Raw genomic sequence first — 18,146 nt, forward strand, 5'->3', positions numbered from 1 at the left:
ATTAACCTTAATGAGCCAACTTTATGCATATTTACTAACAGTTTCTGTGACAAGTGTAACTATGTTTTGTGTGCATAGAAACAATGTGGAGTAATTAATACCAGAATATATATTCTGGTGTAGGTCATGGGACTTAGGTCTTAATTTGGCTTTTTTGCCTTTGGTACGCAGTGCTGGTTTCCAAATACCACCAACTGTTTTTACAGTGACTCTTTTTAGAGACTGTTTCTCTCTTCCTCTATAAAAACATGAATATATCATCAGCATCATTAGTCACAAGGCAAATGCAAAATAAAACCACATTTCGCACCTTCCTGAATGGCTAAAATAGAGACAAATAAACAATTTGTGAGGATGTGCAAAAACAGGAACCTTCATACAGTGCTGGTGGAAATGTAAGATGGTGCAACCACTTTAGAAAACAGTTTGGTTGTTTCTTAAAAAGTTAAACATAAATTTTCCATATGCCTCAGCAATTCTACTCCTAGGTTATAATTACCCAAGAGAAAGAAATATGTCCACACAAAGACTTGAACACAAGTGTTCTTGGCAGCTTTATTCATAATAGCCTGAAACTGGAAGCAACCTAAGAAGCATCCATCAACTGGTGAATAGATAGATAAAATGAAGTATAGCCTGACAGTGGAATATTACTCAACAATAAAATGAAATGAAGCACTGATACCAGTAGCCACAGCAGGGACAATTCTCAAAAGTATGCTAAAGGGAAAGAAGCAAGACACCAGAGTCTACATATTATATGATTCTCTGTATATAAAATGTCCAGAAAAGACTATAGAGATAGATTAGTGCTTGGGACAAAAGACGGGAATGACAATGACAATGAACAGTAAATGGGCATGTGGGATCTAATTGAGACGATGAAAATGTTTCAAAATTGTTTTATGGTAATGGTTCCACAACTTGGTAATTTACTAAAAATCACTGAATTGTGTACCTGGAATGGATAAATTAGGATATGTAAAATATGCCCCAATAAATTATAAAGAAATATATGGTCAAATACAACCCACAGTGTATCAAAAGGATACACTATGACCAGAAAGGTCTTTTTCCAGGAATACCAGAATGATTATTAAGAAATCTATGAAGGGGCTGGGCCTGTAATCCCAGCACTGTGGGAGGCCATGGTGGGAGGATCCCTTGAGATCAGGAGCTCAAGACCATCCTGGCCAACATGGTGAAACCCCATCTCTACTAAAATACAAAAATTAGCTGGGTGAGGTGGTGTACGCCTGTAATCCCAGCTACTCAGGAAGCTGAGGCAGGAGAATTGCTTGAACATGGGAGGCAGAGGTTGCAGTGAGCTGAGATCGTGACACTACCCTCCAGCCTGGGCAAGAGTGAGACCCCTGTCTCAAAAAAACAAAATCTATGAAAATCTGTATTATCTTTATTGAATATAATAAAGATAGATTACTAAATGTTACAGCAACTATTATCCTAAATAATGAAACACTAAAACCAGATCAATTCAAACAAGAAACAAAATACTCTATATCAGCCTAATTATTTAACATTCTTTAGAAGGCTTTGCTTCTTTAGAAGCAATTACAATAATGAAATAGTTGGCACATGCCTGTAATCCCAGCACTCAAGGTCAGGAGATCAAGACTATCCTGGCCAACATGGTGAAACTCCATATCATCAACATCATTAGTCAATGATACAAAAAAATTAGCCAGAGGTGGTGGCGCACGCTTGTAGTCCCAGCTACTCGGGAGGCTGAGGCTGGAGAATTGCTTGAACCTGGGAGTCAGAGGTTGCAGTGATCTGAGATTGTGTCACTGCACTCCAGCCTGGTGACGGACCAAGACTCCATCTCAAAAATAAATAAATAAAATAGTTGGCATACACATTAGAAAAAGATACACAGCTATCCCTATTTGTTGACAGTTATGATTATTTGCATAACATGTAGAGCTTAATAAGGGAATTTGTTAAGTAATAGGTTAATACAAGTGTAATCAGTAGATTTTCTCTCCTTCAAAACATATATGACATAAACTTTTAAAATCCATTACCAATAGCAGTGAAGATAATAAAATACGTAGAAATATATTTAATAAAGAAAGGTATAATATATAGAAAGCTATACAACAAATGGAAAGGCTTCTTGAACAGAAAGGCTTAATATCATTAAAATATCAGTTCTTCAAAAATTAATTAATAAATTTAATGTTGTTCTTATTAGAATTCCAAGAGAATCTGGATAAATTTGTCATAAGTTAATGTGAAAAATAAAGGCACAAAAATAGCCAAGAAAACTGAAAGTTAACAGTGAGGGAAAACTTAACAATATCGAGTATCAGAATATATTATAAAAACACTGTAATAAAATATGCTATTTAGAAATAGGAATAGACAAATAGATTGATAGAACAGAATAAAGAATCAAAAAACAAATCTCACATAGCTTGAGATCAATTTGTGAGAATGTAATGTATGACCAAGATTCTGTTCAGTTAAAAATGGGAGAGGGATATTTAATAAGTAGTACAGAACTAGCTATTGATCTTAAAGAAAATAAAAATGCTCCTCCACTCATACTCTATTTAAAAATTAATTTCAAAAAAATGAAATGGATTTTCATTTCACATGGATCAATGGCCTAAATGAGAGAAAGCAATAAAATCTTGCTAGATGATCCAGGAGACTTCATCCACAAACTGAAACAAAAAGACTTTCTAACCAGGACAATGAAAAGAAAGACACGTATTTGATGACCTAGAAATGAAAATTATTTGCATAGCAAAAGTATTATGAAACAACCTTAATAGACAAATGATTAAAAATCTAGAAAAATACAGTTGAAAAATAAAAGATTAGTGCGTGTCATATAAGGAACTCTTGCAAATTTTTAATCAAAAGATAGTAGAAAAAAGGAGGCAGATGAAGGAAAAAAGTGCAAATACCCAAATTATTTTATAATGCTTATATTCACTTAGGAAAATTCAAATTAAAGGAAAAATGTGATATCATTGACAAAAAGAGCTAAAACACTTATTCCTGGCAGGAATGTCATGCTCTTGTGCTCTTACACATGGCTGATGAAGTGTGAGCCACTTTGGAAAATAATCTGACAACATTTATCATACAGACACACACAAATACACATATATGCGCACACACACACATACATACATATACACTTTGACCCACCTGGAGTCAATTCAGTTCTTAGAAATCTGTCCTGTAAAGGTAAAAATTAATACATAAGGACATCCGTACTGGACTTGTTTTTAGTAGCAGAAAAGAGTATATTTACATATTCATGTGTGTGTATGTGTGTGTGTGTGTGTGTGTGTATGTATACACATATATACATATATATACACACACACACATGAATATGTGTCTGTACATACTGAAACAAAATTAATGTCCATGATAAGAAAATGGCTTAAAATTAGCATATCTATATAGTATGGAGTATTATTCAGTTATTAAAAAGAATAAATCAGAACTGTACCTTCCTGGAGAAATTTTCATGAGCTAATGTTGAACAAAGATGGTAAGATGCAGCAAAGCATATAATAAGACAATTAGTAAAAGAGAAAACTAAAAATTATTACATATATTTATGTTATACATATAAATGTATGAGAATTATGTCAGCAGAGGATTGCATGAATATGAAGAAAATATGAAAGGCTGCACACCAGGTTGTTTATAAGGCAGGGAAGAATTACAGGATGGGGAGGGGCTATGGAGAACCAAGCATAAAAGGAAAAGACTTTTATTTTTAAGTCTTTTTTTTTTTTATTTAATTGCCAATGTGATCATATTTTCATTTTATTTTTAAAAAGAATTTCATATTTTAGAAGACAAGTTGTAATCATTTTTGTGCATTTACATAAAATTGGATTCAGTGACACACAAGGGATTTTAATGTTTTGAGAACAGTCACTGTTAGTTCTTTGCTCCTTGAGAAATTTGTAACTTTTGTTTTTGCAGTTGTTAGTGGAATTGTTTAGAAAAGTCAAGTGAACACAGTATAATTAGTCAACTCCCACTTATAATTATTCTTCAATTAGAATTATTTCTGATTTTAAAAGTAAAATTATTTATTTTGGAAAATCTGGAAATTATAGAAAAGTAGTAAAAAAAAATTTTATTTAAGAAGCACCAGTATTTCTACTACCCAGAGATAAGCACTACAGTACTAAGATTTTAGAGTATACCATTTATGCTACTCGTGTTTTGTTTTTCAATGAAATTTAAAATGTAAATCCTGTAAATGTTGCATATTTTAGTTAAAAATATGTGCCTATACTTGAATTTTAAAAAAATACATAAAATCCATTTGAGAATGATGTCATTTTTTTTCTGTAAACCCTACCGATTTCTTAGTCATTCAGTATGCATACCCACTCTTTCCTAGTTCCTGGCAGACATGGAAAATAATGCACTTTTCCGGGATGATATAGAATGTCAGAAACTCATTATGGAAGCAATGAAGTACCATTTATTACCAGAGAGAAGACCCATGTTACAAAGTCCTCGGACAAAACCTAGGAAGTCAACTGTTGGTACATTATTTGCAGTTGGGGGAATGGATTCAACAAAAGGTATCAAACAATCTTTTATTTGGGGGAGGGAGGAACAGAGAAAAAGATATTTTAATAAGTATATATATGGCCAAAGAACTCATTGGGAGAAATGGCTGGTTGCAGGACAGGGGCAGGAAAAGGTACCAGATAATTCTGTAACATCCTCTAGACCAGAAAGTAAGGAAATGCTCAAAGAATGATGGAGACAGGTCAAAAGACACAGGAAAAAGCTTGTAGGGGCTACTACTGTCCAACTCTGGGATAATTTGAGCATCAAAATAAATGATAGTAAAAGATTATATCCTATGAAGTCAGTAAGTATCCATGGTTCCACATCGATACAAATAAACAAGGGAAAAAGGAAAGCTCTTCCTTACAGTAGAGTGCCAAGGAATGAATATAGAAGGAAAGATGAGATTACAAAAGTTACCATTTAGTAACCACCAATAACCAATTCAGCCAAGAATTATCAGTGGATGCTGAGACTAGTGGGAAAAGTTTGAGAACAGGATACTTAGTCTAAAAGTGTCTCTCAGCCACATGTTTACTAGTTACAAAGAGTAAAATAGTATATTTACAGTAGAAAAACCTGGTGCACAGCACTTAACCAAATAATCAAAGATAATGTTGACAGAAATCAGACTAAGCAGCAGCATTGTGCAGGAGAGGATGCATGGAAAACTCAGCCACCCATCTATGCTGTTCAAGAGTGTGTAACCTGAATCTAATCTTGAGGAAACAAATCTAAGTTGACAGTCAGTCTACAAAATAACTTATCTGTCTATAGTATTCAAAAATGTCAATGTCATGAAGTACAAAAAAGAGTCAGAAACTGTTCCAGATTATAAGAGACTAAAGAGACATGACAGCTATTATAATGCATCCTCTTGGATTTTCTTTTGCTGTAAAGTACATTACTGAGACAAATGACAAAATCCAAGTAAGGTCTATAGATTAGATAATAGTGTTGTATAAATGTTAATTTCAGGCTGGGTACGGTAGGTCACACCTGTAATCCCAGTATGTTGGGAGGCCGGGGCGGGCAGATCACTTAAGGTCAGGAGTTTGATAGAACCTGGGCAATACGGTGAAACCCCATCTCTACCAAAAATGCAAAAAAATTAGCCTGGCATGGTGGCAGATGCCTGCAGTCCTGGCTACACTCAGGAGGCTGAGGTGGGAGGATAACTTGAGCCCAGAAAACAGAGGTTGCAGTGAGCCGAGATTGCACCACTGCACTCCAGCCTGGGTGACATAGCAAGACTTCGTCTCAAAAAAAATAAAAAGTTAATTTCCAGATTTTGATTATTATATTTTGGTCTTATAAGAAGATAATTTGTCATTTTGAGGAAGACACACTGAGTATTAGGGGTATAATGGCATCATTTCTGCAACTTACTGTTTTTTTGTTTGTTTTTTTTTTCGAGTTGGAGTCTTGTTCTGTCACCCATGCTGGACTGCAGTGATGCGATCTCAGCTCACTGCAACCTCTGCCTCCTGTGTTCAAACAATTCTCCTGCCTCAGCCTCCCAAGTAGCTGGGACTACAGGCACATGCCACCACACATGCCTAATTTTTGTATTTTTAGTAGAGATAGGATTTCACCATGTTGGCCAGGCTGGTCTCGAACTCCTGACCTCAAGTGATCTGTCTGCCTCTACCTCCCAAAATGCTGGGATCACAGCTATGAGCCAGCACACCAGGCCACAACTTACTCTTAAAACAGTTCAGGGGGAAAAAAAAAAAAACCTACATAGTAAATACAGTAAAAAGTAAACATTTGGGAAATCTGGGTCAAAGGTATCTAAGAATTCTTTGTACCGCACTAACAACAGTTATTAGTAATATTAAAAATAGGCCGTAATTACGCCTGTAATCCCAGCACTTTGGGAGGCCAAGGCGGGCTGATCACTTGAGGTTGGGAGGTCAAGACCAGCCTGGCTAACATGGTGAAACCCTGTCTTTACTAAAAAATACAAAAAAAAAAAAAAAAAAAAAAAAAAAACTAGCCAGGCATGGTGGCAAGTGCCTGTAATGCCAGCTACTCAGGAGGCTAAGTCAGGAGAATCGCTTGAACCCAGGAGGCAGAGGTTGCAGTGAACTGAAATCGTACGTACCACTGCACTCCAGCCTGGGCAACAAAGCCAGGCTCTGTCTCAAAAAAATAATAATAGTTAAAAATAATAGCAACAAACACTGCACAGTGTCTGCTGGGTGCCAGTATTATGCAGAAGCTTTCTGTGTATTAACCCTTAATATGCATTGATCTCCCCTTTCTTTGAATTCCTAGTACTTGCAGTCTGCAGTCTCCTACAATCTCTCTCTGACTTCTGGCTACCTCTCTGATGTCAGCTCATTCTATTAAAACTTCTTCCCTTACTGATGCTTTTTTTCCAACCCCATCAGCCTTTTCATTAATCTAACAGGCCATTTTATCCATATCAAGGATATTGATTTAGTGATCCTCTCACTGGCACACTCTGGCCCTGGATATTGAAGTGCCTAGGAGAAATTTTTCACTCAAATCTCTCAAGTGTCAACTTACCAAGGAGGACTTCTGTGACCATTAAATAGCAGCCTCCTGCCTACCAGTTTCTAACCCAAATAACATATAACATAATGCTATTTATTTGTAGATGCTTAAGTTTTAGACATAGGCCTGATGACTGCATGGTACAGAAATAAATAAGATAACTTATTAGGGATATTTCAACATTCTGTTGTTCAGATAATCTGCAAATTCTTATTAAGTATCATCTATGTACCTGGAACTGGTGCTAGCTTTTATAGTTATTACTAGCACTCTTCTTCCCCCTCTATCTTTTTCTGTCCTTTTTAAGGCTTTAACTGTTAACTCTGTATTTATCTATAATACTTTCACTTTGATTTTATTCTCATTTTTCCAACTTGTATAAAATATCTATTTGATGCTCAGCTTTTAACTCAAATTTGGTACATGGAAAGGCAATCTTTTCAGCTTTCTGGGAGATGGGTTCCTGCTTCCCATCAAGGCTCATACAGACAATGGAAAATTCCCCAAGCATGGGAAGGGGACTAGATAACTAGGCACCAAAAGTAAGCAAGTCTTATTCTCTCTCTCAAACCTTAAATTCTGACAGCTGTCAGGTCTTTTTTCAAATGGGTCTTATGTCTAATTCTTATAAATTTCTGCTGCCATCCTTCTAATTCCAGTTAGCCTTCTGTCAGCCTACATATTTTGGTCATGTTAAGTTAGAGGGAATGGCATTCATTATGTTGTTAATATGTGGCAGGCATTACGCTAAGCCCTTAGACTATATTATTTCATTTCATCTTCATAACAGTTCTCTGTTATAGATAGGGAAACTAGGACTTGGAGAACTGAAGTAACTTTCCAAAGATCACACAATTGATGAGTGATAGGATCAAGATTCAAACAGGCATTTTGGCTTTGGAGATGATACTCTACTCCATTAACTCTTCAGTGAACATGCGATTATTCTGCTCAAAAACTCCAGCAGTCTTTATTTCTTATCATATAAGATGCAAATGCCTCATTCTGGCTTTTAAGACTTTCTCTAATCTGGCCCTTCTGTTTGACCAACTTTATTTTCTGACCTATCCTGTTCAAGCTATCTGGCTGGTCCTAATTTATCTTATTTCCAATATCTTTATAAGGAAGAGCAGTTTGTCTTAGTCAGATGGTAGTCTGACCATTGGGCTTCTGTCCCTTCATATATCTGTTTAGTATAGGGCCGAACAAATAAGCTAGTAATGGCTCCAAATAGCCATTAAGAAAATGTTAGAATATATTTGTGCTTGCTTGTATAAAAGATTAATTCTTTGGTATAAATTAGGGACGTCCCAAGCATTTACATAGAATTTTACAATTATTAGGATTTTTTAAATTTTGGATATTCAGATTTAAATATATACCTGAGACTATGTTTTAATATTTTTATGTTTGAAATTAGCAAAATAACTTTTAGTTACCAATTCAAAATAACTTTTAGTTACCAGTATCATACAACTATGATACTGCTTAGTAAACTAGATCCAAAAGAAATAACTTAAAATTCAAAAGAAAAGTATTTCCTAAATGTGTTCTTGAGAGAGACGATTAGCTTTTTATTTGTTGGAGGGAATTTTCTAATTTCATTTTATTTATTTGATGGAAGGAAGAATATTTTAAGATCAAATTTAGAATAATCAATCAAATATACTATTACATCAAATAATCTAAGTATATAAGTAAAAAACCTCACTATAGCTAAAACTATGAAGAAAAATTATTCAAACATATTTTTGAACAGCTATAGTATGTATAAGGGACCCTGTGTGGTGCTGTGAAAAATACATAGGTGAAGGCCAGGCAAAGTGGCTCATGCCTATAATCCCAGCACTTTGGGAGGCCAAGGCAGGAGGATCACTTGGGGCTAGGAGTTCAAGACCAGCCTAGGCAATATAGCAAAACCCTGTCTCTACTAAAAATGCAAATTATTAGTTGTGATTGGTGGTGCATACCTGTAATCCCAGCTACTTGGGAGGCTGAGAAACAAGAATTGCTTGAACTTGGAAGGTGGAGGTTGTGGTAAGCCAAGATCATACCACTGCACTCCATCCTAGGTGAAAGAGCAACACTCTGTCTCAAAAAAATATATATATATATATAATAAATATATATTATATAACTATATATTTATATATAATTTATAAATATATTAAATATATAAACACAAATATAAAATATTTACATTTATATTTATATATGTATATTTATAGCTATATAAACATACTTAGATATATAAATATACATACACACACACACACACACACACACATATATGTGTATATCCCAAATAATTTAGCATTCTGTAGGGTAAATAAAAAATGATAAAAACTGTAACATGAGAAACTCTATATGTATAACAAAAGTATTTCTAAATTTTAGGAAATGATCAATAATACTAGTGCTCTGATGACCAAATTATAACAAATACTTTAGAATAAGTGTTAGTCATGATTATAATTCTGTAAAGCTGGCACTGCTTACATGTTATATTAGAAACTTAGAAGAGAGAAATGGGTTGTAGTTGAACTCTTCACAATTGGAGGTTGGGTTTTTTTAGAGGGCCTTTTTAAAAAAAAAAAAAAAATCCACTCATCTTACTCATAAGAGAACAAAGGAGCCCTAGAATCTTCCAATTCTTTAAAAAAAAAAAAGAAAAAGAAAAACATAGATGCCTTCAGGCAGCAACTTCCTGAACTCCCTACCCTTATAGTTCCCAAAGTACCTCATCTGTACTTACCCCTGTCCTTGCTTATTGCAATAGAGTATGTTCCCCTCCTCCTATGAAAGCTAACCCCTCTGCCTATGCCCCAGGTACTGTGCTTTCCTACCTCCCCAGGAACCTCATTGTTCATTATGTTCATTGTGATCCCTTTCATCTCCTGTATTTTCACCTGCTTTCCTCTCAACTAGGTCCTTTTCATTCACATTTAATCAAACTATGAGTTTTCCAATTTTAAAAACAAAACAAAACCTTCTTCAACTCTTCTAGGAATTTCTCTCTCTCTCCCTTGATAGCCAGACTTCTCAGAATAATCTTCTACACTCACGGTCTGTGTTTCCTTACCTCCCAGTCATATCTCAGCCACTGAATAAGGAACCTCCCCCTGAAGTCGTCAATGACCTCCATGTAGCTAAATCCAATAATACTTCTTAGTCTTCATCTTATTGGATCCTCTCAGTAGGATACCGTTAGCAGACCTACTGCTATGAACTTTTTTCCTTTGGCTTCCATGACACTTAACTCCGCTGCTTTTTTTCCCACATGTGGTGGGTGTTGGTTCTCACCCTCCTTTGACGGGTAATCCTTGTCTATTTGACCTTTTCTTACTGGGGCCTGGTGCATGCCCTGGAGAATAGTAGGAGATGAGGTCATAGATTTAGGCAGAGACTAGATCATGCAGGACCTTCATGAAATATAATCAAATTATTTTCAATGGTAATAAAATTTTTATATATGTAATTTCATAAAATTATAAATCATAGTATAATTTTTATTTACATAACTTCTATATATTACTATGAAGGAGCAACAAGCATTGAAAAGTATGATCTCCGTACAAATATGTGGACTCCAGTAGCAAATATGAATGGGAGGAGGCTGCAGTTCGGTGTTGCGGTGCTAGATGACAAACTGTATGTGGTTGGAGGAAGAGACGGGCTGAAGACTTTGAATACTGTAGAGTGCTACAACCCCAAAACAAAAACTTGGAGTGTGATGCCACCGATGTCCACACATAGACATGGCCTTGGTAAGTATAACTATGCAGGTTCACTCAAAATATCACATAGCGGACTCCCATAGCACGTTTACATTCTGTACCAGGCAAAAGACCAGTGTGGCAGCCGCTGAGTCGGCAGCAGGCTCCAAGCATGCCTCACATACTCCATTATCTTCAAAGCACAAGCAGTTATATACATGTGGCAGCAGCTAGTGCAGGTGAAAACATAGATCTCTAAGGATTTTAACATAGCATAATGGTCTGAAAGGCCACCTTTTTACATATGTGGTCTGTGTTCACAATTAGTGTTATCTAACCTAATCGAAATTCTTATTTAAAAATCTTTAGCATTATTGTTTTTCATATGTATCCCCTAGTTTTTAAGCAGAAATGAGTTTAAAAACCCAGAAAAATTTTTAGGTGGTACAGAGAGTGTAATGATAGAGACTTTTTATTCTTGTATTCAATAATTCACTGGGAAGACAATTGATTAGCACGTGCATGTGCCATGCTCTTTGTTCTGGGGTATACAAAGATGAAGAAGATGCTATCTTTAACGAACTGACAGCTCATTCTATGATGCATAAAAGAGAATTTAGGGATGTCTCTCTTCTCAGTGAAATAGTTTGATGACAGTGAAGGAAGTAGGAATAAAGTTAGGGCTTCAAATGTGTATGTATCACCCAGCTTTTGCTGCATAACAAACCATTTTTAAACTTTGAGGCTTAAAATTACAATTTTTTTTTAGCTCATGGATCTGTGGGTTAGCTGGGAGGTTCTTCTGGTCTGAGCTGCTGCCTTAAATGATCTCTGCTGAGTTTTCATGAATCTCTGCTGGACTGGCAAGCTTGCTGGATGATCTAGGATGTCTAGTAGTAGGCAGGTTGTCAGCATGGATAACAGAGGCAACCAGGCCACATGCCCTAATCATTCAGCAGGCTGGCCCAGGCTTCTTTCACATGGTGGTAGTCAAAGGATTTCAAAGCAGCAAGAGAAGGCAGCCCTAATGCCCAAATGCTTTTCAAGCTTTTGCTTGCATTATGTTTGCTAATGTCCCATCGCCCAAACAAGTCACATGGGCAAGCATCAATTCAAAGAATGGAGAAATAGACTTCTCCACATGATGGGCAAAACAACAGAGTCACATTGCAAAAAGGCATGAACTCAGGGAAGGAAGAATTTTTGGCCATGTTGTCAACATATTACAGTTTGGAAAAGGTTTCAGATGGTTTCAATAAAGAATTTGATAGGTTGTCATAAAAGATGAGGCCGGATGCAGTGGCTTACGCCTATAATCCCAGCAATTTGGGAGGCCAGTGCAGGAGGATTGCTTGAGCCTAGGAGTTGAGGATCATCCTGGGCACCATAGAAAGAAACAGGCTTTACAAAAAACTTAAAAATTGACTGGGAATTTTTATTTTTTTAATTAAAAAGTTAGGTGGCTTGGGCCTGTAGTCCCAGATATTCAGAAGGCTGAGGAGGGAGAATCATTTGAACCTGGAAGGTCAAGGCTGCAATGAGCTGTGATTGTGCCATTGCACTCCAGCCTGGGCAATAGATCTATCTCTCTCTCTCTCTCTCTCTCTCTCACACACACACACACACAAAATATGGATCAATAGCAGTGAAGGTATAGTTGAATATAGATAGTATAGTTTGTACAATACTCAATTTATAAATACTGATCACCAGAGTAGAAGCTTCCCCCAAATAACAATAGACAGTAATGAAAACTCCCTAGGGATGAAGATTGAAATGTGGTGGGTACAGTAAAAGATCAAAGAGGCATGGGTTTCCACTAGTTGTAATTAGTTCTCAATGAAAGATCATCTTAAGTTTGAAGTTTGATAAGGAAATAAAACCAGAAGGTTAAGGCAAAGACACTGAGAGAAAGAGCTTAAAAGTAACTATATGAAATTTAACAAAGTAAAGTGTAAAACATTACTCGAGTCCATAAAATCAACTATTATATAGGCACAGACTGGGAAAATATAAGTTAAGCATGAATGAGACTTAGAAATTTGGGTTGACCATAAAATCCAGGGTAGAGTAATTCAACTTCATGCTTCCCCCTCCCCTACCATGGGGAAGAAAATGTAATTCTAACACAGGGTAAATTCTTATGAATATAGTGCATAGAATGCGGTTGCTCATGGTCCAGCTATTTTGTGCAAGTGACATTGTGCATGGAATACTGTCATTAGTTCCAGGTGCCATACAAAAGACTTTATTGAACTGTAGCAAGTTGAAAGGAAAATGATCACATAGCTCAAAACTGTCTTCTTTAAGCCCTAATTTAAAATTTTTGTGTCATTCAAAACAGCAATGTTTTTATTAAAATACTTTACAATTAAATAACTTATAAATTTGAGCTTATAAAATAAACCTTTTTTTTTTTTTTTTTTTTGAGACAGAGTCTTGTTCTGTCACCAGGCTGGAGTGCAGTGGCACAATCTCAGCTTACTGCAACCTCTGCCTTCCAAGTAGCTGGCACTACAGGCACATGCCATCATGCCCAGCTAATTTTTATATTTTTAGTAGAGATGGGGTTTCACCATGTTGGCCAGGATGGTCTCACTCTCTTGACCTCGTGATCCACCCACCTCGGCCTCCCAAAGTGCTGGGATTATAGATGTGAGCTACTGTGCCCAGTCTAAAACAAACTTTTATTTAAGAAACATTCCTTTTATCGCTTTTTATGTGGTAATTATATGAAAATATCATTCAGAAAAGGATTTCTGCTAAATTTTTTTTTGTTGGCGGGGACAGGTTCTTGCTTTGTCACCTAGGCTGGAGTGCAGTAGCACGTTCTTGGTTCACTGCAACCTCTACCTACTGGGCTTAAGCAATCTTCCCACCTCAGCCTCTCTAGTAGTTGGGACTACAGGCATGGGCCATCACAGCTAGCTAATTTTTGTATTTTTAGTGGAGACAGGATTTCACCATGCTGCCCAGGCTGGTCTCAAACTCCTGGGCTCAAGCAATCTGCCTGCCTCAGCCTCTCAAAGTGCTAAAATTACAGTTGTGAGCCACCACACCCAGCTTAAAATTTCTTTTCAAAGCCATTTTTTAATGTGTTGAATTAGGTAAACCCCTTAAGTTTTCTGCCAGCTCTTTGATGTATTACATATTACATATATATGTATACATGTAAAGTTAGAGATACATATATATCATAAACATGTATGCAGTATGTGTATATATTATGTATGTATATTTTAATATGTGTATTTTGGTTTATAGATACATATATACACATATAGAATGTATATATGCACATATATACATATAAATAACATGTATACATATATACACATATATGTGTGTTTATATGTGTATACACACATACACATAAATCTCCAAAAGCTAGTACTGGTAGGGCACAATATGTAACAAATGAGTGAAATAATATGTTGATTTGGGTCATGCATGAATGATGAGCATTTTTCTTATCTGGCTGTGATTTCACAAATTAAAATATATCTGTAATACACGGGTTCTTTTGGCCCCCAAGTGACACATATTTTATCTCACCTGGCCATGATCATGTCGCACCTCTCCTTAAATCCCTCTACCTCAAAGCCATCATGGAGACCATTCTCCATCTCAATCAGAATGAGATCCAAAGTCCTTGTAAGAGGTAAGATCAGAATCCTTTTCTGCAGTCTCTGACTGCCCTTCATGATCTGGCTCCACACTCTCCCTTACCTCTTACATTTTCCCCCTTACTCACCCTGCCTGGCCAGACTGGCCACCTTGCTGTCCCTCAGACACAGTGAGCATACCTCAGAACCTTTGCACATGCCGTGCCATTTCCTCTACCTCATCTTCTCTTCCCCTAGTTATCTCCAAGTCTGGTTTCCCAACTTCATTCACATTCCTGCTTAAATGTTACCTGATAGGCCTGGCATGGTGGCTCACGCCTGTAATCCCAGCACTTTGGGAGACCAAGGCAGGCGGCTCACAAGCTCAGGAGATTGAGACCATCCAGGCCAACATGGTGAAACCCCATCTCTACTAAAAATACAAAAATTAGCTGGGCGTGGTGGCGCGCACCTGTATTCCCAGCTACTCGGGAGGCTGAGGCAGGAGAATCACTTGAACCCGGGAGGCAGAGGTTGCAGTGAGCCAACGTTGTGCCACTGCACTCCAGCCTGGGTGACAGAGTGAGACTCCATCTCAAAAGAAAAAAAAAAGTTACCTTATCAGAAAGGTCTTCCCTGACTCTCTCTATCCTTTTACTCTGCACCACTTTTTAAATTAGCACTTATTACCTGAAATATATTTTATGTCTGTTTCCTGACTATAAGATTTATGAGGGCACAGCCCTTATCTCTTATATTCTATTGAGTGTCTAGTACTTTATTTGTTGAATAAATTGACAAATGAATCTAGCTCAGCTCCCTGCTGATGAGTTATATCAATAGATTATGCTATCAAATCTAACTACAGTAAAATCTCATGAATTTGAATTAATGGGGGGAAGGTATAAAAATACTTTTCCAAATATATCTTAAATCCAAATTATTGAAAAATGGCTTAATTAGTAGGAATGTATGCATCTGGTACAGTTTTAAAATAATTTTTCACTGTTGTACTTAAAAATATTGCCTCTAAAACTTAATTTTTTTAAGAGACAGGGTCTTACTCTGTCATCCAGGCTGGAGGAATGATTATAGCTCAGTGCAACCTGAAACTCTTGAGTTCAGGGGATCCTCTCACCTTAGCTAGGACTACAGTTGATGCCACCATGCCTGGTTAATTTTTTTTAAAAAAATTTTGTAGAGATGCCAATCTTGCTGTGTTGCCCAGCTGATCTCACAAGAGATCCTTCCACCATGCCCAGCCTCTAGAACTTTTTTTTTTTTTTGAGACAGTGTCTCACTCTGTTGCCCAGTTTGGAGTGCAGTGGCACGATCTTGGCTCACTGCAACCTCCACTTCCAGGGCTCAAGCAGTCCTCCTGCTTCAGCCTCCCAAGTAGCTGGGATTACAGGCACCTGCCACCATGCCTGACTAGTTTTTATATTTTTAGTAGAGACAGGGTTTCACCATGTTGGCCAGGCTGGTCTCTAACTCCTGACCTCAAATGATCCTTGCTCCTCAGACTCCAAAAGCACTGAGATTACAGATGTGAACCACTGCACCCGGCTAGTCTCTAGAACTTTTTAATACCAGAACTACAGTGCTATTTCAACCCCATCCACCTACTAAGAACAATGAGGAGGACATATGTCTACATCGTACATGTTTACTCAGTTCAATTTGTATGTTTAAGGCTTATTGTACTTATACTTCAATTAAAATATGATTTTTAAGACAGCAGCCAATATGAAGTCGTTGTGTCTCCTTATAGGTGTGGCTGTACTGGAAGGTCCCATGTATGCCGTAGGAGGACATGATGGCTGGAGCTATCTGAACACAGTGGAAAGATGGGACCCTCAGGCTCGCCAGTGGAATTTTGTTGCCACCATGTCTACCCCTAGGAGTACAGTAGGTGTGGCAGTACTAAGTGGAAAGTAAGGAAGTATTTAAAGTTCCATTTAAAATGCAATGCATTACATTTATTAAGCTATATCATTTCTAATTTAAAGATATACATGAATACTTTGTGATTTGAAGAAACTTTTAAGACAATGAATGCCTCTTTCTATAATAATTGTAAATATAAATAGTTCAGTGTTAAGTTAGGCTTTCAGTTTAATGTGTAGATACTATATATTTCTAGTTAAGTGAATACATTTTACATTGTATATTAATGTTCAATATTAATAAGTTGTACAGTAAAAATCTGGTATAGCTTTAAAATATTTTATTTAATATACTTTAAAAGTATATTATATATTATGTTTAAAAGTATATATGGTATTTTAAAAGTAGTATAGTCTGTTTCTATAAAAATTCATTCCATCTTTTCTACTGATTTATCTTTACTTTTACCTCTTTTCTTTCTTACCTTGGAAAACTGGTGAAAACTAGAATGGATTTATAAAGAGGTGCTCCCTTGCCTCTTGTCTGCTCTGAATAAACATACATAGGTAGAGATGTCACTAATAGCTCTCAGTTATTCAGAGAGTAAATAGATACCTTTTTTCAGTCCTTTCTTCTTCCTTAAAATAAAGCCGTCTGTGGTTGTTAAAGAAAAGTTATTTGTTGGGTACCTTTTCCACATTTAGAATGCTTTATCATTGTTTCCAGAAAAAGAAATGAATCAAGATTAAAATAGAATTAAAATTATTTATAGAATTGTGTTATTGATTACAAGAAAAATTTTTAAAAAGTGAAATTTTTTTCTATTTTAGGACCTAAGATCACGTTTCTTCAGGACCTATCAGTTGTGTTCTACTTTTTGATAGTTTTTTTTAGCACTATTACATATGATAAGATAGATGGAAATCACCTCCCCTCGTTTATTTTAGCTAAAGAAATCACTTCAAAATTCATCATTACGTATCTTTCTAAACTCTTTGATAAGAGTCAGCCCCATTAAAGAAAAAAAGAAAACGAAACAGTATCTTCTCGGTTTTGACCCTTTGGCTTAAACCTTTGGGATTGATTCATTGTGTTAATTTTTGTTCAGTAGCATATTTCTTAGCTCTTATTTCTAATAGAAGATTAAAAAAAAAAAAAAAACTGCCTTCTCTAAACCTGTTTTCCAGACTACAGTAGCTTAGACTTCTAAGCATAGAAATATCTTACTTTCTTACCTTTTCTTACCCTGTAATGAAAAATATTTCAGTCCTTAACCCACCTGAAGTATAACTGAATATAATTCAGAGACAACCTAATTAATCATATCAGAAGCTAAGGATCTCTAATCTACTATTAAGAAATTTGATTTTGAAGCAGGGTGCGGTGGCTCACACCTGTAATCCCAACACTTTGGGAGGCCTAGGTGGGTGGATCACCTAAGGTCGGGAGTTCAAGACCAGCCCAACCAACATAGAGAAACCCCGTAATACAAAATTAACTGGGCATGGTGGTGCATGCCTGTAATCCCAGCTACTCAGGAGGCTGAGGCAAGAGAATCGCTTGAACCCAGGAGGCAGAGGTTGCAGTAAGCTAAGATAGCGCCATTGCACTCCAGCCTGGGCAACAAGAGCCCAGGCTGGAGCCCAGGCTCCATCTCAAAAAAAAAAAAGTATTTGATTTTGAAAGTATAGTACATCTAAAGAATCTGGAATAAGTAGAAAGTATGCAGTTGAATGAAAGAAAACCAATGATATATCTTCTCTTATCATTGCTTTGTGATTTAGAACAAATCATTTCTCTTAGCCTCAATTTTTTTATTCTGTAAAATGAA

The 18,146-nt window shown here is 36.3% G+C and overlaps 1 protein-coding gene across 6 annotated transcripts in view; it reads left to right on the plus strand.

Moving 5' to 3' along the window:
- Nucleotides 1-18,146, plus strand: part of KLHL5 (kelch like family member 5) — a 92,624-nt gene that overhangs the window by 58,217 nt on the left and 16,261 nt on the right. For all 6 annotated transcript variants that reach the window (XM_064366413.1, XM_064366400.1, XM_012474952.3 and 3 more), the window contains 3 exons: nucleotides 4,406-4,592; nucleotides 10,650-10,874; nucleotides 16,200-16,362. In XM_064366413.1, coding sequence (XP_064222483.1) covers nucleotides 4,406-4,592; nucleotides 10,650-10,874; nucleotides 16,200-16,362 — 575 coding nt within the window. The remainder of the gene's footprint in view (nucleotides 1-4,405; nucleotides 4,593-10,649; nucleotides 10,875-16,199; nucleotides 16,363-18,146) is intronic.

The sequence above is a fragment of the Aotus nancymaae genome, unplaced genomic scaffold, assembly GCF_030222135.1.
Source record: "Aotus nancymaae isolate 86718 unplaced genomic scaffold, 86718_ANA_hifiasm-v0.15.2.pri h1tg000006l, whole genome shotgun sequence".
NCBI lineage: Eukaryota > Metazoa > Chordata > Mammalia > Primates > Aotidae > Aotus > Aotus nancymaae.